The sequence below is a fragment of the Dendrobates tinctorius genome, unplaced genomic scaffold (genome assembly GCF_039654945.1).
Source record: "Dendrobates tinctorius isolate UK_male_01 unplaced genomic scaffold, ASM3965494v1 ptg000257l, whole genome shotgun sequence".
Lineage (NCBI taxonomy): Eukaryota > Metazoa > Chordata > Amphibia > Anura > Dendrobatidae > Dendrobates > Dendrobates tinctorius.
The window spans coordinates 4,390,766-4,418,678 of record NW_027361924.1 but is presented as its reverse complement, the minus strand read 5'-3'; the positions used below and the strand labels follow the sequence as shown (position 1 = coordinate 4,418,678).

The following is a 27,913-nucleotide window of genomic DNA, read 5'->3' as shown; positions in this document are numbered from 1 at the left end:
AAGTTGCATACCGCCGGCGTAACATTTCAGCATTTGCATTATCCACTTTGCTCTCCCATTATAATCACAGATCATCAATGACACCATGTCCGAGAGCTGCATCAGGATCAACCGGGAGGAGAGACAGAAGATGAGATCTCTGCTAGGTGAGACGATTCTACCGCCAGTACTGACTGATCCGTCGTGCTGTCCGCTCCTCAGTGGCAGCCGGTCTGCATTTCTTGGCCAAACGTCCTGGGTGCCTCTTGGCCTACAAGGGACTCAGACATAATGACAGCAGCAGATGTGCCCAGGATACGTGATCGGGCATGCCTCCACAAACGTCAAGACCTGCAGCTTCTGAGGACCATGCTGGATGCCAGACCAGGGCAGCGCGAATAGATTTGCTCATCCCTCATGGGCAAATTTGGTGCAAGTTGATTCCCAGGACCCGGGCCTATTGGGCACATCAGTGATCTGTGACTGCTGGATGGGAGCCCTGAGAACCGCCGCTTACCTGGCGGGATCCGCGGCTCTTTTCTTTTTGGTTAGCTGGCCTGATGCGAGATCACATCGCAATGGTGATGTCGCGCCTAGCTGGCTTATAAAAAGAAGAGTCATTGATGCCGTCAGGTGGGAGGTGGATCTCATGGCTCCAGTAAACCGGCCACAGATCACTGGCGTGCCTGATGAACCGGGTCCTGCCAATCAATTCACACCATGGCGGACAAAAATCATTATACCTGTTCATATGGAGAAGATTTGAATTTGTTACGTGCAGATTGTGCAGAGGAAAAATTTTACTTTTAGTACAAAAAAATAGTATTTTGAATTCCGCCTCGCAGATCAATTTCTGTGCAGAAGTTTTGCACAGCGCGCGGATGAGATTTTTCATTTGCTCTAGTATTCAGCAGAAATATGCACAGAATATCCTTAAAGTCCTGACAGCTGCTATAACAGGACATCCATGAAATTTGCTGACACATGATATGATAAAAATGCAATTTCCTGGTAAAACAACTCGTTTTTGTTTGGTCCTCACAGCGGAGTACAGGGTGGACTCTCCCAGCGCCATCGCAGATGACGTGGTGAAGAAAAAGGTTGTGACTGCCGCTCGCGAGGAGTGGGAGGTGTATTTCTCAAGGCTTTTCCCAGCTGCAGTAAGTCGCTCCACCACCACCAGAATGTATGGAGTTTTCACTGGTGACTATTAAGAATTTAAGTGACAGCTCCATTTTCTTCTATAGGGCAGCGTTGGCACCGGGGTACAGATTCTTGGGGTTTCTCATACTGGAATAAAGCTCCTGAAGATGCTGAAAAGTGGAGGCAACAACCCGGAACAGCTGCGAGTCCTGAGGAGCTACAGGTACGTGGGTGCTGAGCTTAATTTCCACTAGGGGGCAGTACAAGACAGGAGCCAAGGTTGTCAGCCAGACTGTAATTACTTTATCGAAATACAAGACTTTGGGTGCGATTCATTACTGTCATTTGCACCATTTTTTTTATCTGTTTTTTTTTATTTGCGCCTTATTTTTCTTTTCATTAAAGTCATAAAAAAAATAAAGATTAGATTTTTCTTTAATTTTGCACAAAATTCACATAGCACATGCGCCATCTTGAAGAATTTGGCGCCAGTTCTGCCAAAACTCTATACATTTTTGCGCAGTTTCAAGTTGGACAAAAATTTTTTCAATATTGCAGATAGAATTCTGGCAAATGCTCATTAATGAATTGGAGCCCAAAAAGCGACTTAAAAAAAACAAACCAATAATGAATCGGACCCTTAGTCCATTCCCCAAAAATGTTCTCTCTTCCTTCTCTCCATACAGTTACACGGATATCATGTTCGTCACCGTACTCTCCAAGAACATGCTGGAGTTTAACCTGACCAACGAGAAACTTATCCTTTTCTCTTCGAGGTCCAGTCAGGTGAAGAGTTTGGTGGATTGCTTCTTAATGGAGCTGAAGAAGGTAAGTGTCCATAGCACCACGCATATTAAGTGTCCATAGTCAGCTACAACCATCATGACATCGGCTAGATCTGAGTGTGCATATGTAAAGCCATGTGCCGATGAGCGTATGCTCAAAGAGGAAGGCAGTCTTGAGCATACGTGAGATATCAAGGCTTCTTAAATTACTTGTCAGTGATGAGGATGTCAGTCACACCCAGGGGAACATGATGAAAGTCTGTGGCCGGACTATTCTGGGAGACGTGACACCCTGCCAAACTAGTCAGAGGTTATTTGCATATGTCAAGGCTGGCAATTAAATGATATTTTTGCACAATTAGAGACTATTGTTTTGGCTAACGAGGGTATGATCGGTATGCAAGATTAGGGCTCCGAAACCATATTTAGCATCCACATGTTTGGCATTTCTATAGCCATGAGAGGCCGCCTAATTTATGGCTGCATGTCTCCAGAAGCATGAACTGGGCATAGTGAACTGGTCACCACAGCGTACTGGTCACTACAACGTCAGTTTACAATTTTTACTCAGCAACATCCACTGCTGCTTCTTTCTGGAAAACACCCATGGAGTCAAAATCGTCACTACACCTGTAGATACATTTCCAAATGGGTATAATTTCCAAAATGGGGTCACTTGAAGGAGGATTCTGCTCTTCTAGCACTTATGGGCTCTGTACATGGAGTCTGCAAACTATTCTAGGAAAATTTGCGCTCCAGGAGGCAAATAGCGCTCCGTCCCTCCCGAGTCTCACCGTATGGCTAAGCAGCCCTATAGAGCGACATATGGGGTATTTCTACATTCAGCAGAAATTGTGGGACAAATTTGGGTGCCATTTTCCCTTGTGAAAATGTAAAATCTGGGGCTATATTTTGGTGTTAAAAGGTTAATTATTTTTTTCTTAACTGCCCAATGGTATAACATTCTGTGACACACAACTGCACCCCTAGATGAATTCATTGAGAACTGTAGTTTGTAAAATGGGGGTCACTTATGGGGGGTTCTGCTGTTCTGGAACCTCACAGGCTCTGCCAATGTGACATATCACTCTCAAACCAGTCCTGAAAAATCTGAACTCCAATAAGGCACTTCTTCACTTTGCACTGTGCCTCAAAAGTAGTTTTCGATAACATATGGGGTATTGGTGTACTCAACAATTGCAAAACAATTTTTGGGGTCTATTTTGTCCTGTTACTCTTGTAAAAATAAAAAAAAATTGGGGATAAAATGACATTTTCGTGGGAAAAATGTGATTTGTTTATTTTCACAGGTCTACATTATAAACTTATGTGAAGCACTTGGGGGTTCAAGGTGCTCACCACACATCAGGAGAATTTGCACAAAAAAATTTGGGGTCCATTTTCTCCTGTTACCCTTGTGAAAATGCAACATGTGGCTATAAAAGAACATTCTTGTTGGAAAAATGTGATTTGTTTACTTTTACAGCTCAATGTTATAAACTTCTGTGATGTGTTTAGGAACAATCAGGGGCACTTCAACCGCGAAATGGCGTCCGCTAATTATTCCAGAAAAGTTTGCATTCTAAAAGTCACATGGGTCTCCTTTCCTTACAAGCCCTGCTGTGTACCCAAAGAGTAGTTTTCCCCAACATATGGGGTATTTACGTACTCAGGAGAAATGGCACAACAACACTGTTACCCTTGTAAAAATGTAAAGTGTGGGGTAAAAAACATGAAAAATGTGATTTTGTTTTTTCTTTAACTTTCACAGCTCAGCGTTATAAACTTTTGTGAAGCACCTGGGGGGTCAAGGTGCTAACCACACATCGATATAAGTTCCCTAAGTTGTCTATTTTACGAAATGGTGTTATATGTGTTGGCGGTTTCCACTTTTTAGGCACATCAGGGAGTCTCCAAATGCAACATGACGCCTGCTAATTATTCCTGCAAATTTTACATTCAAAAAGTCAAATGGTGCTCATTCTCTTCCAAGCCCTGCCGTGGACCCAAACAGTAGTTTTCCCCCATATATTGGGTATCGGCATCCTCAGCATAATTTTCACAACAATTATTGAGGTCCATTTTTTCCTGTGACCCTTGCGAACATAAAAAAAATTTGGGTCTAAAGTAAAATTTTTGATAAAAAAGTTACATTTATTTTTTCCTTCCACATTACATTAATTCCTGTGATGCACCTGAAGGGTTAATAAACTTCTTGAATGTGGTTTTGAGCACCTTGAGGGGTGCAGTCTTTAGGCTATATGCACACGTTGCGGATTTTGATGAGGATACGCAGCGTTTTTTTCCGCACAGGCAATGTTAGGAAATGGTAATTGAAGAATTGCTGTGCACGTGCTATGGAAAAATCCACGCAGATTAGCAGCGTTTTTTTGCCACAGCATGTCAATTCTTTTTGCGGATCTGCAGCAGCGTTTTCCATTCTGGCACATAAAATCTCTCTCTTGCTCTCTCTCTTTCTTTCTCTCTTTCTCTCTCTCTCTTTCTCTATCTTTCTCTCTCTCTCTTTCTTTCTCTCTCTCTTTCTTTCTTTCTGTTTCTCTCTTTCTTTCTCTCTCTCTTTTCTCTCTCTCTCTTTCTCTAGCTTTCTCTCTCTCTCTTTCTCTATCTCTTTCTCTCTCTCTTTCTTTCTCTCAATCTTTCTCTATCTCTCTTGCTCTTTTCTCCTTCGTCTCATTGGGGGACACAGGTACTGTGGGTGTATGCTACCGCCATCTGGAGGCTGACACTAGGAAAACAACACAAGGTTAGCTCCTCCCTCGCCGTATACACCCTCGCCCTGATTGCGTGCGGAAGCCAGTTTTTTGCTTAGTGTCTATGGAGGCACACGTCTGGTCCTTTTTTCTCCAGACTTCTTTTTTTTTTCCCCATGAAGATTAGACAGGGGCAACGGATCCTATTGAATGGGTCCGATTTCCCCAAACCATCAACGGGCGAGCACGTGCGAGTGTCGTCTCCACGTATCCTTTCCCGCGACGTGGGACATGATGCCGGACCTAGCCCTGACCACCCCTAGGTAGGAAACCACGGGCTATTCAGAGGCACAAGACGGTCCGAGCGGCCCCCACTGCTCCACCAACGCAAGACGAAGGTGCTGCAAGGAGGCGGACAGTCCCTCTCCTCGGCTAAAGCTGGACGGAGTTAGGGTGCCTGCACCGTCCAGGATCCCCACACCACCCCCCGCTCCCTGGTTTGTGTTCGCCCTAAAGGGCCTACCTGGATCCTGTTTACAGCGCATTTAAGGTACGGATGCAGGGAGCTCCTGGGCAGCAGCGGCAGGCAGCGGTGTACGTCTCCCTAGGGCCTCCTCTTATCCAGGGAAGAGTAGCGGCGTTTTCTTGCTGTTAGCACCGCTGGCGCCGCCGCAGCATTGCATGGCGCCGAAAATTTAGCCCCGGTTGTTGGCCGATGTAGGCCGTGGCGGAAGTACCGCCCTCGGCGCGAGGCGTCACTTCCGGCGGCCCGCCCCCTGGAGCGTTTTGCGGGCACCGGATAAATCCAGGCCCCGTCTTCAGTGCGGGGTAGGCCACGACCAGGAAAGAGGTCGGCTTACCCCACGGAAGCGCAGAAGGCCGGGCACGCAGTCGCGGGACACAGGTCGTGTAAGTGCAGGCTGCGGAGTCCGCTAAAACAGAAAGGGGGCCTCCCTCTCCCACCCCTCCCCTCGCACTGAGGCGGAAAAAAAAAAGGAGAATTTTTTTGTTTGGGTCATATATAAAACGCCTAGCAGGCTCAATATGGCCGGGAAAAGGAAGACACACACTTTTCTCTACGCTGCATGCACTTCTTGTAAGGCCCCGTTTCCACGAACGCAGAGCGCCAAAGTGTGCGAGGCCTGCGACTCCGAACGCGCCCAGGAGCCTCCCTCGGCGACTGAATCCAGAGAGCCGAATCCTCCGGAATGGGCGCTATCGTTGTCCCAGTCTATGGCTTCGCTTACAAAGGCGATCGAGTCCCTTCACGCCCCAAAGGGAGGCAGGGATAGTGGCTCGCTTATCTGGGAAGGGTCCTCCACCTCACAGGAACCTTCGGCCTGCAGGGGCTGTTCCCATGCCAGACAGAGGCGAAGGAAACGAACCCATACGAGGTCTCCCGGCATATCCGGTGCCTCGGCATCGGGGAGTCCAGCATCACGCTCCCTTTCACCAGCGAGCGGGAGCGGGCAGAGTTTGGATCGTGACTCAGACGAGCCACTTGATCTAGATACCCCGGGATGCCGGGAGACAGTGGACAGCCTCATTGAAGCTGTCAATCAAACCCTGGGGATTGAGGATGATGCTACCTTGGCCGCGAGCCATAAGGTAGCTTTTAAGCGGGCCAAGCACCTGCATATAGTATTTGGCACTCACCCAGAATTTGAGGATATAGTGCAGCGCCACAGAGAACGCCCAGACAAGCGCTTCTCGGGTCAGAAGCCTATAGAGGCAAGATACCCATTTGCCCCGGAACTCTGTAAGAAATGGGCGGAATCCCCAGTGGTGGACCTGCCAGTGTCACGCCTGGCCTCGAAATCCTTGTTGTCGGTGCCTAGTGGCTGGTCCATTAAGGACCCCACGGATCGGCTCATAGAAGGTTTGGCGCGATCAGTTTTTGAGGCATCAGGTTCGGCGCTCGCCCCTTCGTTTGTGGTGACGTGGGTGGCCAAGGCCATGATGTCATGGTCAGAGTCTTTGAATAACGCCTTGCAGGATAGAGGACTACCTGCGGAGGTGTCTGAGGTCGCAAGTCAGATTGCTATGGCTGGAGACTACTTAATTAATGCGTCTCTGGATGCGGCTAATTGTGCAGAATTTGCGGCCGCTAACGCGATAGCCATTAGGAGAGCCCTCTGGTTGAGAACTTGGCGAGCCGATTCAATTTCCAAGAAGTCCTTGACTTCCTTGCCCTATCAGGGAGGCCGCCTGTTCGGGGAGAAGTTGGATCGGCTCATCTCCGATGCGACAGGAGGGAAAAGTAGCTTCCTACCGCAGCAAAAGGCGAAACAGCCTTTTCGTCAGGTCCCGACACGTTTTCGAGCTTTTAGCAACACCAGCCAGTTCGACCGGCCCACCTCGCTTCAACCAGGATAGGGAGCGACAGGTCTCTTATAAACCCATTCCAGTGGGAAGGATGCTCGCTCGCCAGCCCAGGTCGAGAGGAGCCAGGACCCAGAGACCCTCAGCCAAATGACTCGGAGCCTTTGGTAGGCGACAGCAGCAGGGTGGGGGGCCGCCTGCTCCTTTTTCGCCATATCTGGGCCGAGGTAGCACACAACTTATGGGTGGTAAAACTGGTGACTTCAGGGTACAAGATAGAGTTCATCAGGTACCCTCCAACACGGTTTTTTCTCTCCCGACTTCCCAAGGTGGAGTCTCGGGCGAAAGCACTGCTAGGGGCCATCGATTCACTCCAAGACAACGGAGTTATTGTTCCCGTACCAGAGCACAAAAAAGCTCAAGGTTTTTATTCCAATCTGTTCGCGGTCCCCAAAAAAGACGGGACAGTCAGACCAGTTTTGGACCTGAAGCTCCTAAACATGTTCACCAGAGTCAAACATTTCAGGATGGAATCTCTCCGTTCTGTTATATCAGCCATGGAGCAGGGAGAGTACTTAGCCTCGATCGACATTCAGGATGCCTACCTGCACGTTCCCATTTTTCCTCCGCATCAAAAGTTTCTTCGATTCGCCATCAATGGGCGACATTTTCAATTCGCAGCACTCCCATTCGGGATAGCCACCGCCCCCAGAGTGTTCATCAAGGTAATGGCAGTCGTGATGGCCGTCTTACACTCGTGGGGCATAGTCGTCTTGCCATATTTAGACGACCTCTTGGTGAAGGGTCCCTCGTTTCGGGCATGCAAGGAGAATGTCAGCATTACACTGAATACACTCTCCCGCTTAGGTTGGTTGGTCAACAGGAAGAAATCATCGCTGGTCCCAGCTCGGATGTGGACCTGATGGCGTCCAGAACGAACGCCAAGGTGCCTGTGTTCGTCGCTCGGTCACGAGACCCACGAGCGTTCGGGGTGGATGCGTTGGTCTTACCATGGAACCAGTTTCGCCTTCCGTACCTGTTTCCCCAGTTGCCATTGCTTCCGAGGGTCATCAGGAAGATCAAAGCAGAGGGGGTCCCAGCTATTCTGCTGGCACCAGACTGGCCCCGACGGGTGTGGTACGCAAATCTTGTGTGGCTGCTCACCGACGTCCCATGGCGACTACCAGAGCGCCCAGATCTACTGCACCAGGGACCGATCTTCCACCCGAACTCAGGGGCCCTGTGTTTAACGGTATGGCCGTTGAATCTTGGATTCTAACTCAAGCAGGTTTTGAGCGTGAGGTGGCCGCCACAATGGATAGCGCCTGGAAACCGACCTCAGCGAGAATTTACCATCACACCTGGAAAATTTTCTTCACTTGGTGTCGAGAGCGGGGTCATTCGCCCCTGACGTTCTCTATTCCCAACATCTTGGCCTTTCTTCAATCAAGCCTAGACTCGGGGCTGGCCCGAGCTCTCTTAGGAGACAGATATCGGCGCTGTCTGTCCTGTTCCAGCGAAAGATTGCTACTAATATGCAGGTAAAGACCTTCATCCAGGGAGTCTCTCATCTAGTACCCCCCTATAAGGCGCCGATGGACACCTGGGATCTTAACCTGGTCCTGAGCGTTCTGCAGGAAGCGCCCTTCGAGCCGCTGCAGGATTTTCCTTATCGTTCCTTTCTTGGAAGGTGGTATTTTTGGTAGCCATTACCTCCGTTAGGCCATTACACCCACAGTACCTGTGTCCCCAATGAGCGTCTCGGAGAAAAGGATTTTACGGTGAGTACTCACAAAAATCCATGTTTTTACTCTCTCTCTTTCTCTCTTTCTTTTTCTGTCTCTTTCTCTCTCTTTCTCGCTTTCTTTCTCTCTCTCTTTCTCTCTTTCTTTCTCTTTCTTTTTCTGTCTTTCTCTCTCTCTGTCTCTCTTTCTTTTTCTCTCTTTCTCTCTCTTTCTTTTTCTGTCTCTCTCTCTTTGTCTCTCTTTCTCTCTCTTTGTCTCTCTTTCTCTCTTTCTTTCTCTGTCTTTCTTTCTCTCTCTCTATCACAAATCCACACACCAAAATCGTATTACAATCTGCAGGAAATCCTCAAGCGTTTTCAGCTGCGTTTTCTGCCAAGAGATGCAGATTTTGTACAGAAAATTCTGCAGCCTAATCTGCAACATGTGCAAGTGTTGTCACATTTGGGTACTTTCTGTCATATAGACCCCTCAAAGTCACTTCAAATGTGAGGTGGTCCCTAAAGAATGGTTTTGTAAATTTTGTTGTAAAAATGAGAAATCGCTGATCAACTTTTAATCCTTAGAACTTCATAACAAAAAAAAAAGTGTTTTAAAAATGGTTCTGAAGTATAGTAGACAGGTGGGAAATGCTATTTATTAACTATTTTGTGTGACATAACTCTGATTTAAGGGCAAAAAATTAAAAGTTTGAATATTGCAAAATGTTCAAAATTTTTGCCAAATTTTCATTTTTTTTCACAAATAAACACAAGTCATATCAAACAAATTTTACAACTATCATAAAGTACAATATGTCACGAAAACACAATCTCAGAATCAATGGGATACGTTGAAGCGTTCCTGAGTTATTATCTCATAAAATGACAGTGGGAATTGTAAAATATGGGCTGGTCATGAAGATGAAAACAGGCTGGGGGTAAAGGAGTTAATAGTTGGGCCTCCTCAGAGCTGGTGATACTGCTATATACACCCATGTAACATATTACCACTATGTGTAGCAAGTTTTCCTCCAAGTTTTTCTTTGGCTTCTCAGGACTCTAACTATGTGGTTGCTGTGCAAAATTATGTCACAGAAGACAAAAGTTTGCTGAGCTTTCATAAAGGAGACATCATTCGATTGCAGGCTCTGGAAGGACTGCAGAGAGGTGAGATGTGGGGACGCGCATGTTCCCCAATTTCTAGAAATTAATTTTACAACTTGGATATATTTGTTTATTTTTCTGTATTTGGGACTAAAAATCATTTTTATAATTGAATTTCACAAAAAAAAAAAAATTGACCTTCTTTGCTATTTTTTCCCCCTGCTAAAGAATGAGTCAACTGAGAATCCAACAGTGAGCTTCTTCTGAATTTTGAGTTTGTAATTCTTTTAGCTGTCTTTTTCTGACGTCCTTTGTGCTGAGATATAACTACATACCACATCAAAGTTCTGCTGAACTTTGATGTGGCCATAAAGGTCAGTAAAAAACAGCTTAGAGAGTTGCAAACTCCTGGTTAGAAAGAGCTCACTGATGGATTCTCAGTAGACTCAGTTTACATCCATTAAAGTGCAAAGAAACACTGAGCTTTTAAAAGCCAAATTTTGTATGAAATAAAATTGGAGAAATGATTTTTTATCCTGAAATACACGCATTTAAGTAAAAAAAAAATGTATTTTATGGTCACTTGTTTAAGCTGTTGCATCTTTCTAACATCGTCTGTGAATTTTCAATGCTGCCTTCATGGATCCTTGCACAGGCCAAAACTATGGCTGTGTGGTGCGGAAGAAGGTGATGTATTTGGAAGAGCTGAGACGTGGCACTCAGGATTTCGGTGGGTTTTCGTAGCATGTTCCACTTTATTGCTGTGATCTGTGCGGACAATGATCCCCATGTGCATGAATTATCCACCAGGTTCTCCCTGTGTAGATATGTCTTCTTTTTAATACGGAGGTTAGGACAACATATTCAGCTCTGCTACATCAAAATCTGGCATGTAAATACCCAATCAATCAATAGACATCAACGCAATCTGTTCTCTTGCAGGCTGGAAATTTGGGGCCCTTCACGGCCGGGCTGGACTCTTCCCAGTTGAGTGTGTGCAGCCAGTAGCGGCTCCGGATTTTGTGAACCTACCAGCCGATCGTAAAGAAGAGCCGAGAAATCGTCAGAGTCGAGCGGCGGCGTCTGCGGCGGTGGCTGTCGCCGTGGCCTCAGCGGCCGTGGCTCATGAATTTGATAAGAAAATGGATGTAAGCTGGTAACACTTTTTTTTTTTTACGTTTCTTAAAAAAAATAATGAATCCAATATAACGTCGTGAGTTTTTCCAGGGGTCGCCCACGCCTAGTGAATATGCCGAGAGCCTGGATGAATATACAGGGGTGGACACATCGGAGATCGTGCTGCAGGGGAGCTCCTATAACATGCTGGACTTTGCCAAAAAGTATTTCCGAGAGGGGCAGAGGATGTTGGCGCAAGAGGAGGCGGCGAAGACATCTGGGTAACACCAGCATTTGTAGCATGCGTGAGATTGGATGTGGCCGGTACAGCGGCGGATATAGTTGTTATTTTGGTCACAGACGGCACCTGGACTAATAGTAAGAAATGTAGCGTTTTTCCACCCAGACTCGTGGTCCATGCGGCAAAAAAATCGTACCGCGCACTATTTTACTCCATTTATATGCAATAGAAGACTCCTTCATCCGTCAGCACCCGCATCCAAACAATCCCCATTTTTGCCTGTTTTTTTTAATACTGTTACCCAATCCTGGCTAATTATTCCAGAGAGACCTATAGATGGGTGAAGGTACCGTAGACATATCCGTAATATCTGCCCATGCACGGAATGTCCCCGTCCTCTGCGTTCGTCCCTGTATTCAAACCATCCAATTCTAACATATATATATAATTTTTTTTTTCTTTGCTTTTTATTATAGAGAATCTTCTAAACAAGGATCAAAGAAAAGTCGAGAGTTCAAAGACCCGGCGGATATGATGAAATTTACCAAGGTGAGTTCACAATTACTTACATGGATATTTTCAGTGGTTGTTGCAAAACTACAACTCCCAGCATAGCCTGACAGCCTCGGGAGGTCCGGCCGGGGGTTATTATCCAGGTCTTCCATGATTCTTGTATTAACCATGCTCTCTGCGTTCCCCTAGAATCCCATACAAGAGTCATTGATCGAGTTCAGCGACAGCAGCATGAACAGAATCGCCTCTGACCTGTTCCTAGGTAAGTATCCGGCACTTATAAGGGTGTAAACTAGCTGTATCGCATGGATCCGTATATATATCCCCTCCAATATACTAACACCTCCCATTATCTCCGCTGCAGCTGTGATGAGGTTTATGGGGGACGCACCGATGAAGGGTCAGTCCGAGCTGGATGTGGTGTGCGCAGTCCTGAAGGTAAGGGAGGATTGCGGCTTTTTTGCCTATTGTGCACTAGTAAAAGTCTATTTTTTGGGACTGTTCGCTCCTTGTCATTGCAGCTGTGCGGGGACCACGAGGTCCTGAAGGATGAAGGCTACTGTCAAATCATTAAGCAGATTACTGACAACTCCAGCACTAAGACGTAAGTCGTCTGCCGTAATCTCGTGCCCCAGAGGCCACCAGGCTCGCATTTTCTCTGTTTGGTCAATACAAGAATAACAGTAAAATTATGGAAACTGCCCTCTCTCTTGCTAATATCTCTACATCAGCCCTACTAGTGACCTGTAAGATGTGTTTCAATTACAGGGACAGCTGTCAGCGAGGATGGCGGCTCCTGTACATCCTCACCGCATATCACCGATGCTCCGAAGTCCTCAAGCCATACCTATTTAAATTTCTTCAGGACACGTGCCGAAGTCCAGGACTGCACTTCCAAGGTAACTAGAACATACGAGCCCACACTTCTCTATACCACCCGAGTACAAGTACTGTACGCCAGGCAATTCACCATCTTTACAAATGAGCATTGTCGGACAGAGCTCATTAACACAAGCAATTTTGCAATTTACTCCTTCTTAAAATTTTCAGCCGTTCTTGAGATAGCAACACTTTTGTGTACAGCTCGTTGCCTTGGAGACCGACCACTGCTACTAGACAACAAAACATGCACCATGCACACAATCTGGTTTCTATTGAGCTTGTAAGCGTTGTTTTAAAGCTGGAGCACGCTGTTAGCTCCTAATCCTGGCCGGCGTCAGCGCAGTGCTTACAAACTAGACAGCAGCGGTGGTCGGTCTCCTAGGCAACGAGCTGAAAACAAAAGAATAGTGTTAATATCTCAAGAACGGCTGCAAATTTAAACAAGCAGTAAATTGCAAAAAAAATGTTCTATCCAACGATGTCCATCAATAAAGATGAAAAAAAAAAACACTTTAATTTACCCCCTCTTCACTAGATATATACAGTCATGGCCAAAAGTATTGACACCCCTGCAATTCTGTCAGATAATACTCAGTTTCTTCCTGAAAATGATTGCAAACACAAATTCTTTGGTATTATTATCTTCATTTAATTTGTCTTAAATGAAAAAACACAAAAAGAATTGTCCTAAAGCCAAATTGGATATAATTCCACACCAAACATAAAAAAAGAGGGTGGACAAAAGTATTGGCACTGTGCGAAAAATCATGTGATGCTTCTCTAATTTGTGTAATTAGCAGCACCTGTAACTTACCTGTGGCACCTAACAGGTGTTGGCAATAACTAAATCACACTTGCAGCCAGTTGACATGGATTAAAGTTGACTCAACCTCTGTCCTGTGTCCTTGTGTGTACCACATTGAGCATGGAGAAAAGAAAGAAGACCAAAGAACTGTCTGAGGACTTGAGAAACCAAATTGTGAGGAAGCATGAGCAATCTCAAGGCTACAAGTCCATCTCCAAAGACCTGAATGTTCCTGTGTCTACCGTGCGCAGTGTCATCAAGAAGTGCAAAGCCCATGGCACTGTGGCTAACCTCCCTAGATGTGGACGGAAAAGAAAAATTGACAAGAGATTTCAACGCAAGATTGTGCGGATGTTGGATAAAGAACCTCCACTAACATCCAAACAAGTTCAAGCTGCCCTGCAGTCTGAGGGTACAACAGTGTCAACCCGTACTATCCGTCGGCATCTGAATGAAAAGGGACTGTATGGTAGGAGACCCAGGAAGACCCCACTTCTTACCCCGAGACATAAAAAAGCCAGGCTGGAGTTTGCCAAAACTTACCTGAAAAAGCCTAAAACATTTTGGAAGAATGTTCTTTGGTCAGATGAGACAAAAGTAGAGCTTTTAGGGCAAAAGCATCAACATAGAGTTTACAGGAGAAAAAAGAGGCATTCAAAGAAAAGTACACGGTCCCTACAGTCAAATATGGCGGAGGTTCCCTGATGTTTTGGGGTTGCTTTGCTGCCTCTGGCACTGGACTGCTTGACCGTGTGCATGGCATTATGAAGTCAGAAGACTACCAACAAATTTTGCAGCATAATTTAGGGCCCAGTGTGAGAAAGCTGGGTCTACCTCAGAGGTCATGGGTCTTCCAGCAGGACAATAACTCAAAACACACTTCAAAAAGCACTAGAAAATGGTTTGAGAGAAAGCACTGGAGACTTCTAAGGTGGCCAGCAATGAGTCCAGACCTGAATCCCATAGAACACCTGTGGAGAGATCTAAAAATGGCAGTTTGGAGAAGGCACCCTTCAAATATCAGGGACCTGGAGCAGTTTGCCAAAGAAGAATGGTCTAAAATTCCATCAGAGCATTGTAAGAAACTCATTGATGGTTACCGGAAGCAGTTGGTGGCAGTTATTTTGGCGAAAGGTTGTGCAACCAAGTATTAGGCTGAGGGTGCCAATACTTTTGTCTAGCCCATTTTTGGAGTTTTGTGTGAAATGATCAATGTTTTGCTTTTTGCTTCATTCTCTTTTGTGTTTTTTCATTTAAGACAAATTAAATGAAGATAATAATACCAAAGAATTTGTGTTTGCAATCATTTTCAGGAAGAAACTGAATATTATCTGACAGAATTTCAGGGGTGTCAATACTTTTGGCCATGACTGTATATATATTACAGATCACCCAGAAAGTCGTTTTATATATTTGAAATAATATATTTCCTAATATTCACCTTAATCAGGGATCGCAAAAGCCTGCGAGCAAAACCTGCGTAAGACCCTGCAGTACGGAGGGCGATCTGAGCACCCCAGTGCAATGGAGCTAAAAGCCATGGTGGTAAGGAGCCACTTTACTGGCAGAAAACTGATGAAGCGGGACTCCTAATCCCGCAGTACCTATGTTTTACCATTTGGCACATCTTATAAATACTTAAGTATTCATTGTTTTAAGTGTTTTTTTTATCATTTTACTATATTTATCCGCAGGCCGGGAGAAGCTCCAAGAGGCAGCTGATTCTACTGCCTGGAGGAATTGAGCGACATCTCAAGATAAAGACGTGTTCGGTAAGTGAAATTCTGGAAAAGAATTAAAGGGGTTGTCCGGTAGACCAAGTTAGGTAATAACTTATGGACCGGTGGGAGTCCAACTGCTGGGACCCGCACTGATTAGCAAGAATGGTGAACTTTTATCCCCATTGAAAAATCGCATTGTAGGTGGGATGCCCACAATTCATTCTCTATGGGACTGCTGGAAAAAGCCTAGCGACCCCCTAGAGAATAAATGGAGCAGCAGTCGAGCACATGCACTGCGGCTTTATTCTAACGGAGATAAAAGTTCCCATTCTGCCGATCGGCGCAGGCCCCAGCGGTCGGACCCCCGCTGATGAACATGCTATCACCAATCCTGTAAATAGGTATGACAACTTTTTTTCACCGGACAACCCCTTTAAGTGCCGGATTATTGGAATCATGTGGACGTTACATGGATCCTGTGTATGGACGATTGTCTTATGGATATTATCTGCAGGTGGCCTTTGATGTCATTGAGGAGATCTGCACGGAGATGGGGGTTCACAGGGACGAGGCGTACAATGAATACGCCATTTTTGCTGTGACTAATAGGGGTAAGTAGTGAAGACTGTGGCCTCTGCAGGGCCGTAGTGTAGCCCTATTCAATGATGATCTGACACCGTTTATAGGGCTGTAATAGGAGTGTATCCAGGAACAGAAAACATCTTCTTTATTGTTGTCGTGTGCAGGTCAGAACGTCAGACCCATCAACAGGAAGGAGTACATCCTGGACGTGTCCGCGGAGATGGAGCAGATCGACAGTAACTACATGTTCTGGTTCAGACGCGTCATCTGGGCGCAACCACTCAAGTTTGAAAACGAGTTATATGTGACCATGCACTATAACCAGGTGGGTACGGGGGGCACCGATCATCCCTCATCTACACCAAGAGGGACGTGTATACAGGGGGAACCGATCATCCCTCATCTACACCAAGAGGGATGTGTATACAGGGGGCACCGATCATCCCTCATCTACACCAAGAGGGATGTGTATACAGGGGGCACCGATCATCCCTCATCTACACCAAGAGGGACGTGTATACGGGGGGCACCGATCATCCCTCATCTACACCAAGAGGGACGTGTATACAGGGGGAACCGATCATCCCTCATCTACACCAAGAGGGATGTGTATACAGGGGGCACCGATCATCCCTCATCTACACCAAGAGGGATGTGTATACAGGGGGCACCGATCATCCCTCATCTACACCAAGAGGGACGTGTATACGGGGGGCACCGATCATCCCTCATCTACACCAAGAGGGACGTGTATACGGGGGGCACCGATCATCCCTCATCTACACCAAGAGGGAAGTGTATACAGGGGGAACCGATCATCCCTCATCTACACCAAGAGGGATGTGTATACAGGGGGCACCGATCATCCCTCATCTACACCAAGAGGGACGTGTATACGGGGGGCACCGATCATCCCTCATCTACACCAAGAGGGACGTGTATACGGGGGGCACCGATCATCCCTCATCTACACCAAGAGGGAAGTGTATACAGCGGGAACCGATCATCCCTCATCTACACCAAGAGGGACGTGTATACGGGGGGCACCGATCATCCCTCATCTACACCAAGAGGGAAGTGTATACAGGGGGAACCGATCATCCCTCATCTACACCAAGAGGGACGTGTATACGGGAGCACCGATCATCCCTCATCTACACCAAGAGGGACGTGTATACGGGGGCACCGATCGTCCCTCATCTACACCAAGAGGGACGTGTATACAGGGGGAACCGATCATCCCTCATCTACACCAAGAGGGACGTGTATACGGGGGGCACCGATCATCCCTCATCTACACCAAGAGGGATGTGTATACGGGGGCACCGATCATCCCTCATCTACACCAAGAGGGATGTGTATACAGGGGGAACCGATCATCCCTCATCTACACCAAGAGGGACGTGTATACGGGGGGCACCGATCATCCCTCATCTACACCAAGAGGGACGTGTATACGGGGGGCACCGATCATCCCTCATCTACACCAAGAGGGATGTGTATACAGGGGGAACCGATCATCCCTCATCTACACCAAGAGGGACGTGTATACAGGGGGAACCGATCATCCCTCATCTACACCAAGAGGGATGTGTATACAGGGGGCACCGATCATCCCTCATCTACACCAAGAGGGATGTGTATACAGGGGGAACCGATCATCCCTCATCTACACCAAGAGGGATGTGTATACAGGGGGCACCGATCATCCCTCATCTACACCAAGAGGGACGTGTATACAGGGGGCACCGATCATCCCTCATCTACACCAAGAGGAAAGTGTATACGGGAGCACCGATCATCCCTCATCTACACCAAGAGGAAAGTGTATACGGGGGCACCGATCATCCCTCATCTACACCAAGAGGGACGTGTATACGGGAGCACCGATCATCCCTCATCTACACCAAGAGGGATGTGTATACAGGGGGAACCGATCATCCCTCATCTACACCAAGAGGGATGTGTATACAGGGGGCACCGATCATCCCTCATCTACATCAAGAGGGACGTGTATACAGGGGGCACCGATCATCCCTCATCTACACCAAGAGGAAAGTGTATACGGGAGCACCGATCATCCCTCATCTACACCAAGAGGAAAGTGTATACGGGGGCACCGATCATCCCTCATCTACACCAAGAGGGATGTGTATACAGGGGGCACCGATCATCCCTCATCTACACCAAGAGGAAAGTGTATACGGGGGCACCGATCATCCCTCATCTACACCAAGAGGGACGTGTATACGGGAGCACCGATCATCCCTCATCTACACCAAGAGGGATGTGTATACAGGGGGAACCGATCATCCCTCATCTACACCAAGAGGGACGTGTATACAGGGGGAACCGATCATCCCTCATCTACACCAAGAGGGACGTGTATACGGGGGCACCGATCGTCCCTCATCTACACCAAGAGGGACGTGTATACAGGGGGAACCGATCATCCCTCATCTACACCAAGAGGGACGTGTATACGGGGGGCACCGATCATCCCTCATCTACACCAAGAGGGACGTGTATACAGGGGGAACCGATCATCCCTCATCTACACCAAGAGGGACGTGTATACAGGGGGAACCGATCATCCCTCATCTACACCAAGAGGGATGTGTATACAGGGGGCACCGATCATCCCTCATCTACACCAAGAGGGATGTGTATACAGGGGGAACCGATCATCCCTCATCTACACCAAGAGGGATGTGTATACAGGGGGCACCGATCATCCCTCATCTACACCAAGAGGGACGTGTATACAGGGGGCACCGATCATCCCTCATCTACACCAAGAGGAAAGTGTATACGGGAGCACCGATCATCCCTCATCTACACCAAGAGGAAAGTGTATACGGGGGCACCGATCATCCCTCATCTACACCAAGAGGAAAGTGTATACGGGGGCACCGATCATCCCTCATCTACACCAAGAGGGACGTGTATACGGGAGCACCGATCATCCCTCATCTACACCAAGAGGGATGTGTATACAGGGGGAACCGATCATCCCTCATCTACACCAAGAGGGATGTGTATACAGGGGGCACCGATCATCCCTCATCTACACCAAGAGGGACGTGTATACAGGGGGCACCGATCATCCCTCATCTACACCAAGAGGAAAGTGTATACGGGAGCACCGATCATCCCTCATCTACACCAAGAGGGACGTGTATACGGGGGCACCGATCATCCCTCATCTACACCAAGAGGGATGTGTATACAGGGGGAACCGATCATCCCTCATCTACACCAAGAGGAAAGTGTATACGGGGGCACCGATCATCCCTCATCTACACCAAGAGGGATGTGTATACAGGGGGCACCGATCATCCCTCATCTACACCAAGAGGAAAGTGTATACGGGGGCACCGATCATCCCTCATCTACACCAAGAGGGACGTGTATACGGGAGCACCGATCATCCCTCATCTACACCAAGAGGGATGTGTATACAGGGGGAACCGATCATCCCTCATCTACACCAAGAGGGATGTGTATACAGGGGGCACCGATCATCCCTCATCTACACCAAGAGGGACGTGTATACAGGGGGCACCGATCATCCCTCATCTACACCAAGAGGAAAGTGTATACGGGGGCACCGATCATCCCTCATCTACACCAAGAGGGATGTGTATACGGGGGCACCGATCATCCCTCATCTACACCAAGAGGAAAGTGTATACGGGGGCACCGATCATCCCTCATCTACACCAAGAGGGATGTGTATACAGGGGGCACCGATCATCCCTCATCTACACCAAGAGGGACGTGTATACAGGGGGAACCGATCATCCCTCATCTACACCAAGAGGGACGTGTATACGGGAGCACCGATCATCCCTCATCTACACCAAGAGGGACGTGTATACAGGGGGCACCGATCATCCCTCATCTACACCAAGAGGGAAGTGTATACGGGGGCACCGATCATCCCTCATCTACACCAAGAGGGACGTGTATACGGGGGCACCGATCATCCCTCATCTACACCAAGAGGGACGTGTATACAGGGGGCACCGATCATCCCTCATCTACACCAAGAGGGATGTGTATACGGGGGCACCGATCATCCCTCATCTACACCAAGAGGGACGTGTATACGGGAGCACCGATCATCCCTCATCTACACCAAGAGGGATGTGTATACGGGGGCACTGATCGTCCCTCATCTACTCCAAGAGGGATGTGTATACGGGAGCACCGATCATCCCTCATCTACACCAAGAGGGACGTGTATACGGGGGCACCGATCATCCCTCATCTACACCAAGAGGGACGTGTATACGGGAGCACCGATCATCCCTCATCTACACCAAGAGGGACGTGTATACGGGGGCACTGATCGTCCCTCATCTACTCCAAGAGGGATGTGTATACGGGAGCACCGATCATCCCTCATCTACACCAAGAGGGACGTGTATACGGGAGCACCGATCATCCCTCATCTACACCAAGAGGGATGTGTATACGGGGGGCACCGATCGTCCCTCATCTACACCAAGAGGGATGTGTATACGGGGGGCACCGATCATCCCTCATCTACTCCAAGAGGGATGTGTATACGGGGGCACCGATCATCCCTCATCTACACCAAGAGGGATGTGTATACGGGGGCACCGATCATCCCTCATCTACACCAAGAGGGAAGTGTATACAGGGGGAACCGATCATCCCTCATCTACACCAAGAGGGACGTGTATACGGGGGCACCGATCATCCCTCATCTACTCCAAGAGGGATGTGTATACGGGGGCACCGATCATCCCTCATCTACACCAAGAGGGACGTGTATACGGGAGCACCGATCATCCCTCATCTACACCAAGAGGGATGTGTATACGGGGGGCACCGATCGTCCCTCATCTACACCAAGAGGGATGTGTATACGGGGGGCACCGATCATCCCTCATCTACTCCAAGAGGGATGTGTATACGGGGGCACCGATCATCCCTCATCTACACCAAGAGGGATGTGTATACGGGGGCACGATCATCCCTCATCTACACCAAGAGGGAAGTGTATACAGGGGGAACCGATCATCCCTCATCTACACCAAGAGGGACGTGTATACGGGGGCACCGATCATCCCTCATCTACTCCAAGAGGGATGTGTATACGGGAGCACCGATCATCCCTCATCTACACCAAGAGGGACGTGTATACGGGGGGCACCGATCATCCATCATCTACACCAAGAGGGATGTGTATACGGGAGCACCGATCATCCCTCATCTACACCAAGAGGGACGTGTATACGGGGGGCACCGATCATCCATCATCTACACCAAGAGGGATGTGTATACGGGGGCACCGATCATCCCTCATCTACACCAAGAGGGATGTGTATACAGGGGGAACCGATCATCCCTCATCTACACCAAGAGGGACGTGTATACGGGGGCACCGATCATCCCTCATCTACTCCAAGAGGGATGTGTATACGGGAGCACCGATCATCCCTCATCTACACCAAGAGGGAAGTGTATACGGGAGCACCGATCATCCCTCATCTACACCAAGAGGGATGTGTATACGGGGGGCACCGATCGTCCCTCATCTACACCAAGAGGGACGTGTATACAGGGGGCACCGATCATCCCTCATCTACTCCAAGAGGGACGTGTATACGGGAGCACCGATCATCCCTCATCTACACCAAGAGGGATGTGTATACAGGGGGAACCAATCATCCCTCATCTACACCAAGAGGGACGTGTATACAGGGGGCACCGATCATCCCTCATCTACTCCAAGAGGGACGTGTATACGGGAGCACCGATCATCCCTCATCTACACCAAGAGGGATGTGTATACAGGGGCACCGATCATCCCTCATCTACACCAAGAGGGATGTGTATACGGGAGCACCGATCATCCCTCATCTACACCAAGAGGGATGTGTATACGGGGGCACCGATCATCCCTCATCTACACCAAGAGGGATGTGTATACAGGGGGAACCGATCGTCCCTCATCTAAACCAAGAGGGATGTGTATACGGGAGCACCGATCATCCCTCATCTACACCAAGAGGGATGTGTATACGGGAGCACCGATCATCCCTCATCTACACCAAGAGGGACGTGTATACGGGGGCACCGATCATCCCTCATCTACACCAAGAGGGACGTGTATACGGGAGCACCGATCATCCCTCATCTACACCAAGAGGGATGTGTATACGGGGGGCACCGATCATCCCTCATCTACACCAAGAGGGATGTGTATACGGGGGGCACCGATCATCCCTCATCTACACCAAGAGGGATGTGTATACGGGAGCACCGATCATCCCTCATCTACACCAAGAGGGATGTGTATACGGGGGCACCGATCATCCCTCATCTACACCAAGAGGGATGTGTATACGGGAGCACCGATCATCCCTCATCTACACCAAGAGGGACGTGTATACGGGGGCACCGATCATCCCTCATCTACACCAAGAGGGACGTGTATACGGGAGCACCGATCATCCCTCATCTACACCAAGAGGGATGTGTATACGGGGGCACCGATCGTCCCTCATCTACACCAAGAGGGATGTGTATACGGGGGGCACCGATCATCCCTCATCTACACCAAGAGGGATGTGTATACGGGAGCACCGATCATCCCTCATCTACACCAAGAGGGATGTGTATACGGGGGCACCGATCATCCCTCATCTACACCAAGAGGGATGTGTATACAGGGGGAACCGATCGTCCCTCATCTAAACCAAGAGGGATGTGTATACGGGAGCACCGATCATCCCTCATCTACACCAAGAGGGATGTGTATACGGGAGCACCGATCATCCCTCATCTACACCAAGAGGGACGTGTATACGGGGGCACCGATCATCCCTCATCTACACCAAGAGGGACGTGTATACGGGAGCACCGATCATCCCTCATCTACACCAAGAGGGATGTGTATACGGGGGGCACCGATCATCCCTCATCTACTCCAAGAGGGATGTGTATACGGGGGGCACCGATCATCCCTCATCTACTCCAAGAGGGATGTGTATACGGGGGGCACCGATCATCCCTCATCTACTCCAAGAGGGATGTGTATACGGGGGGCACCGATCGTCCCTCATCTACACCAAGAGGGATGTGTATACGGGGGCACCGATCATCCCTCATCTACACCAAGAGGGATGTGTATACGGGGGGCACCGATCATCCCTCATCTACTCCAAGAGGGATGTGTATACGGGGGGCACCGATCGTCCCTCATCTACACCAAGAGGGATGTGTATACGGGGGGCACCGATCATCCCTCATCTACTCCAAGAGGGATGTGTATACGGGGGCACCGATCATCCCTCATCTACACCAAGAGGGATGTGTATACGGGGGCACGATCATCCCTCATCTACACCAAGAGGGAAGTGTATACAGGGGGCACCGATCGTCCCTCATCTACACCAAGAGGGACGTGTATACGGGGGCACCGATCATCCCTCATCTACTCCAAGAGGGATGTGTATACGGGAGCACCGATCATCCCTCATCTACACCAAGAGGGATGTGTATACAGGGGGAACCGATCATCCCTCATCTACACCAAGAGGGATGTGTATACGGGGGCACCGATCATCCCTCATCTACACCAAGAGGGACGTGTATACGGGGGCACCGATCATCCCTCATCTACACCAAGAGGGATGTGTATACAGGGGGAACCGATCATCCCTCATCTACACCAAGAGGGATGTGTATACGGGGGCACCGATCATCCCTCATCTACACCAAGAGGGACGTGTATACAGGGGGCACCGATCATCCCTCATCTACACCAAGAGGGAAGTGTATACGGGAGCACCGATCATCCCTCATCTACACCAAGAGGGACGTGTATACAGGGGGAACCGATCATCCCTCATCTACACCAAGAGGGATGTGTATACGGGGGGCACCGATCGTCCCTCATCTACACCAAGAGGGATGTGTATACGGGGGGCACCGATCATCCCTCATCTACTCCAAGAGGGATGTGTATACGGGGGGCACCGATCATCCCTCATCTACACCAAGAGGGATGTGTATACGGGGGCACGATCATCCCTCATCTACACCAAGAGGGAAGTGTATACAGGGGGAACCGATCATCCCTCATCTACACCAAGAGGGACGTGTATACGGGGGCACCGATCATCCCTCATCTACTCCAAGAGGGATGTGTATACGGGAGCACCGATCATCCCTCATCTACACCAAGAGGGATGTGTATACAGGGGGAACCGATCATCCCTCATCTACACCAAGAGGGATGTGTATACGGGGGCACCGATCATCCCTCATCTACACCAAGAGGGACGTGTATACAGGGGGAACCGATCATCCCTCATCTACACCAAGAGGGATGTGTATACGGGGGCACCGATCATCCCTCATCTACACCAAGAGGGACGTGTATACAGGGGGCACCGATCATCCCTCATCTACACCAAGAGGGAAGTGTATACGGGAGCACCGATCATCCCTCATCTACACCAAGAGGGACGTGTATACAGGGGGAACCGATCATCCCTCATCTACACCAAGAGGGACGTGTATACGGGGGCACCGATCATCCCTCATCTACTCCAAGAGGGATGTGTATACAGGGGGAACCGATCATCCCTCATCTACACCAAGAGGGACGTGTATACGGGGGCACCGATCATCCCTCATCTACACCAAGAGGGATGTGTATACAGGGGGAACCGATCATCCCTCATCTACACCAAGAGGGACGTGTATACGGGGGCACCGATCATCCCTCATCTACTCCAAGAGGGAAGTGTATACAGGGGGAACCGATCATCCCTCATCTACACCAAGAGGGATGTGTATACAGGGGGAACCGATCATCCCTCATCTACACCAAGAGGGACGTGTATACGGGGGAACCGATCATCCCTCATCTACACCAAGAGGGAAGTGTATACGGGAGCACCGATCATCCCTCATCTACACCAAGAGGGATGTGTATACAGGGGGAACCGATCATCCCTCATCTACACCAAGAGGGACGTGTATACGGGGGCACCGATCATCCCTCATCTACTCCAAGAGGGATGTGTATACGGGAGCACCGATCATCCCTCATCTACACCAAGAGGGATGTGTATACGGGGGGCACCGATCATCCCTCATCTACACCAAGAGGGAAGTGTATACGGGAGCACCGATCATCCCTCATCTACACCAAGAGGGATGTGTATACAGGGGGAACCGATCATCCCTCATCTACACCAAGAGGGACGTGTATACGGGGGCACCGATCATCCCTCATCTACTCCAAGAGGGATGTGTATACGGGAGCACCGATCATCCCTCATCTACACCAAGAGGGATGTGTATACGGGGGCACCGATCATCCCTCATCTACACCAAGAGGGAAGTGTATACGGGAGCACCGATCATCCCTCATCTACACCAAGAGGGATGTGTATACAGGGGGCACCGATCATCCCTCATCTACACCAAGAGGGACGTGTATACAGGGGGAACCGATCATCCCTCATCTACACCAAGAGGGACGTGTATACGGGGGCACCGATCATCCCTCATCTACTCCAAGAGGGATGTGTATACAGGGGGAACCGATCATCCCTCATCTACACCAAGAGGGACGTGTATACGGGGGCACCGATCATCCCTCATCTACACCAAGAGGGATGTGTATACAGGGGGAACCGATCATCCCTCATCTACACCAAGAGGGACGTGTATACGGGGGCACCGATCATCCCTCATCTACTCCAAGAGGGAAGTGTATACAGGGGGAACCGATCATCCCTCATCTACACCAAGAGGGATGTGTATACAGGGGGAACCGATCATCCCTCATCTACACCAAGAGGGACGTGTATACGGGGGAACCGATCATCCCTCATCTACACCAAGAGGGAAGTGTATACGGGAGCACCGATCATCCCTCATCTACACCAAGAGGGATGTGTATACAGGGGGAACCGATCATCCCTCATCTACACCAAGAGGGACGTGTATACGGGGGCACCGATCATCCCTCATCTACTCCAAGAGGGATGTGTATACGGGAGCACCGATCATCCCTCATCTACACCAAGAGGGATGTGTATACGGGGGGCACCGATCATCCCTCATCTACACCAAGAGGGAAGTGTATACGGGAGCACCGATCATCCCTCATCTACACCAAGAGGGATGTGTATACAGGGGGAACCGATCATCCCTCATCTACACCAAGAGGGACGTGTATACGGGGGCACCGATCATCCCTCATCTACTCCAAGAGGGATGTGTATACGGGAGCACCAATCATCCCTCATCTACACCAAGAGGGATGTGTATACGGGGGCACCGATCATCCCTCATCTACACCAAGAGGGAAGTGTATACGGGAGCACCGATCATCCCTCATCTACACCAAGAGGGATGTGTATACGGGGGCACCGATCATCCCTCATCTACTCCAAGAGGGACGTGTATACGGGAGCACCGATCATCCCTCATCTACACCAAGAGGGATGTGTATACAGGGGGAACCGATCATCCCTCATCTACACCAAGAGGGATGTGTATACAGGGGGCACCGATCATCCCTCATCTACACCAAGAGGGATGTGTATACAGGGGGAACCGATCATCCCTCATCTACACCAAGAGGGAAGTGTATACAGGGGGAACCGATCATCCCTCATCTACACCAAGAGGGACGTGTATACGGGGGCACCGATCATCCCTCATCTACTCCAAGAGTGATGTGTATACGGGAGCACCGATCATCCCTCATCTACACCAAGAGGGATGTGTATACGGGGGGCACCGATCATCCCTCATCTACACCAAGAGGGATGTGTATACGGTGGCACCGATCATCCCTCATCTACACCAAGAGGGATGTGTATACGGGAGCACCGATCATCCCTCATCTACACCAAGAGGGATGTGTATACGGGGGCACCGATCATCCCTCATCTACACCAAGAGGGATGTGTATACAGGGGGCACCGATCATCCCTCATCTACACCAAGAGGGATGTGTATACGGGGGCACCGATCATCCCTCATCTACACCAAGAGGGATGTGTATACAGGGGGCACCGATCATCCCTCATCTACACCAAGAGGGATGTGTATACGGGGGCACCGATCATCCCTCATCTACACCAAGAGGAAAGTGTATACGGGGGCACCGATCATCCCTCATCTACACCAAGAGGGATGTGTATACGGGGGCACTGATCGTCCCTCATCTACACCAAGAGGGATGTGTATACGGGGGCACCGATCGTCCCTCATCTACACCAAGAGGGATGAGTATACGGGGGCACCGATCATCCCTCATCTACACCAAGAGGGATGTGTATACAGGGGGCACCGATCATCCATCATCTACACCAAGAGGGATGTGTATACAGGGGGCACCGATCGTCCCTCATCTACACCAAGAGGGATGTGTATACGGGGGCACCGATCATCCCTCATCTACACCAAGAGGGAAGTGTATACGGGAGCACCGATCATCCCTCATCTACACCAAGAGGAAAGTGTATACAGGGGGCACCGATCATCCCTCATCTACACCAAGAGGGATGTGTATACGGGGGCACCGATCGTCCCTCATCTACACCAAGAGGGACGTGTATACGGGGGCACCGATCATCCCTCATCTACACCAAGAGGGACGTGTATACGGGGGCACCGATCATCCCTCATCTACACCAAGAGGGACGTGTATACGGGGGGCACCGATCGTCCCTCATCTACACCAAGAGGGATGTGTATACGGGGGCACCGATCATCCCTCATCTACACCAAGAGGGACGTGTATACGGGGGCACCAATCATCCCTCATCTACACCAAGAGGGATGTGTATACAGGGGTACCGATCATCCCTCATCTACACCAAGAGGGACGTGTATACAGGGGGCACCGATCGTCCCTCATCTACACCAAGAGGGACGTGTATACGGGGGCACCGATCATCCCTCATCTACACCAAGGGGGATGTGTATACGGGGGGCACCGATCGTCCCTCATCTACACCAAGAGGGATGTGTATACGGGAGCACCGATCATCCCTCATCTACACCAAGAGGGACGTGTATACGGGGGCACCGATCATCCCTCATCTACACCAAGAGGGATGTGTATACGGGGGCACCGATCATCCCTCATCTACACCAAGAGGGATGTGTATACAGGGGGCACCGATCGTCCCTCATCTACACCAAGAGGGATGTGTATACAGGGGTACCGATCATCCCTCATCTACACCAAGAGGGATGTGTATACAGGGGTACCGAT

General features: G+C 49.3%; 1 protein-coding gene across 1 annotated transcript in view; it reads left to right on the top strand.

Annotated features, from left to right (window-relative positions):
- Positions 1-27,913, top strand: part of MYO15A (myosin XVA) — a 77,920-nt gene that overhangs the window by 36,528 nt on the left and 13,479 nt on the right. The window contains exons 41-57 of the mRNA XM_073558701.1: positions 71-146; positions 1,024-1,139; positions 1,227-1,345; positions 1,809-1,950; positions 9,719-9,830; positions 10,423-10,497; positions 10,710-10,915; positions 10,995-11,164; positions 11,601-11,673; positions 11,827-11,899; positions 12,002-12,075; positions 12,159-12,241; positions 12,406-12,536; positions 14,775-14,869; positions 15,019-15,096; positions 15,560-15,656; positions 15,792-15,952. Of these exons, the coding sequence (XP_073414802.1) occupies positions 71-146; positions 1,024-1,139; positions 1,227-1,345; positions 1,809-1,950; positions 9,719-9,830; positions 10,423-10,497; positions 10,710-10,915; positions 10,995-11,164; positions 11,601-11,673; positions 11,827-11,899; positions 12,002-12,075; positions 12,159-12,241; positions 12,406-12,536; positions 14,775-14,869; positions 15,019-15,096; positions 15,560-15,656; positions 15,792-15,952 (1,881 nt within the window). The remainder of the gene's footprint in view (positions 1-70; positions 147-1,023; positions 1,140-1,226; positions 1,346-1,808; positions 1,951-9,718; positions 9,831-10,422; positions 10,498-10,709; positions 10,916-10,994; positions 11,165-11,600; positions 11,674-11,826; positions 11,900-12,001; positions 12,076-12,158; positions 12,242-12,405; positions 12,537-14,774; positions 14,870-15,018; positions 15,097-15,559; positions 15,657-15,791; positions 15,953-27,913) is intronic.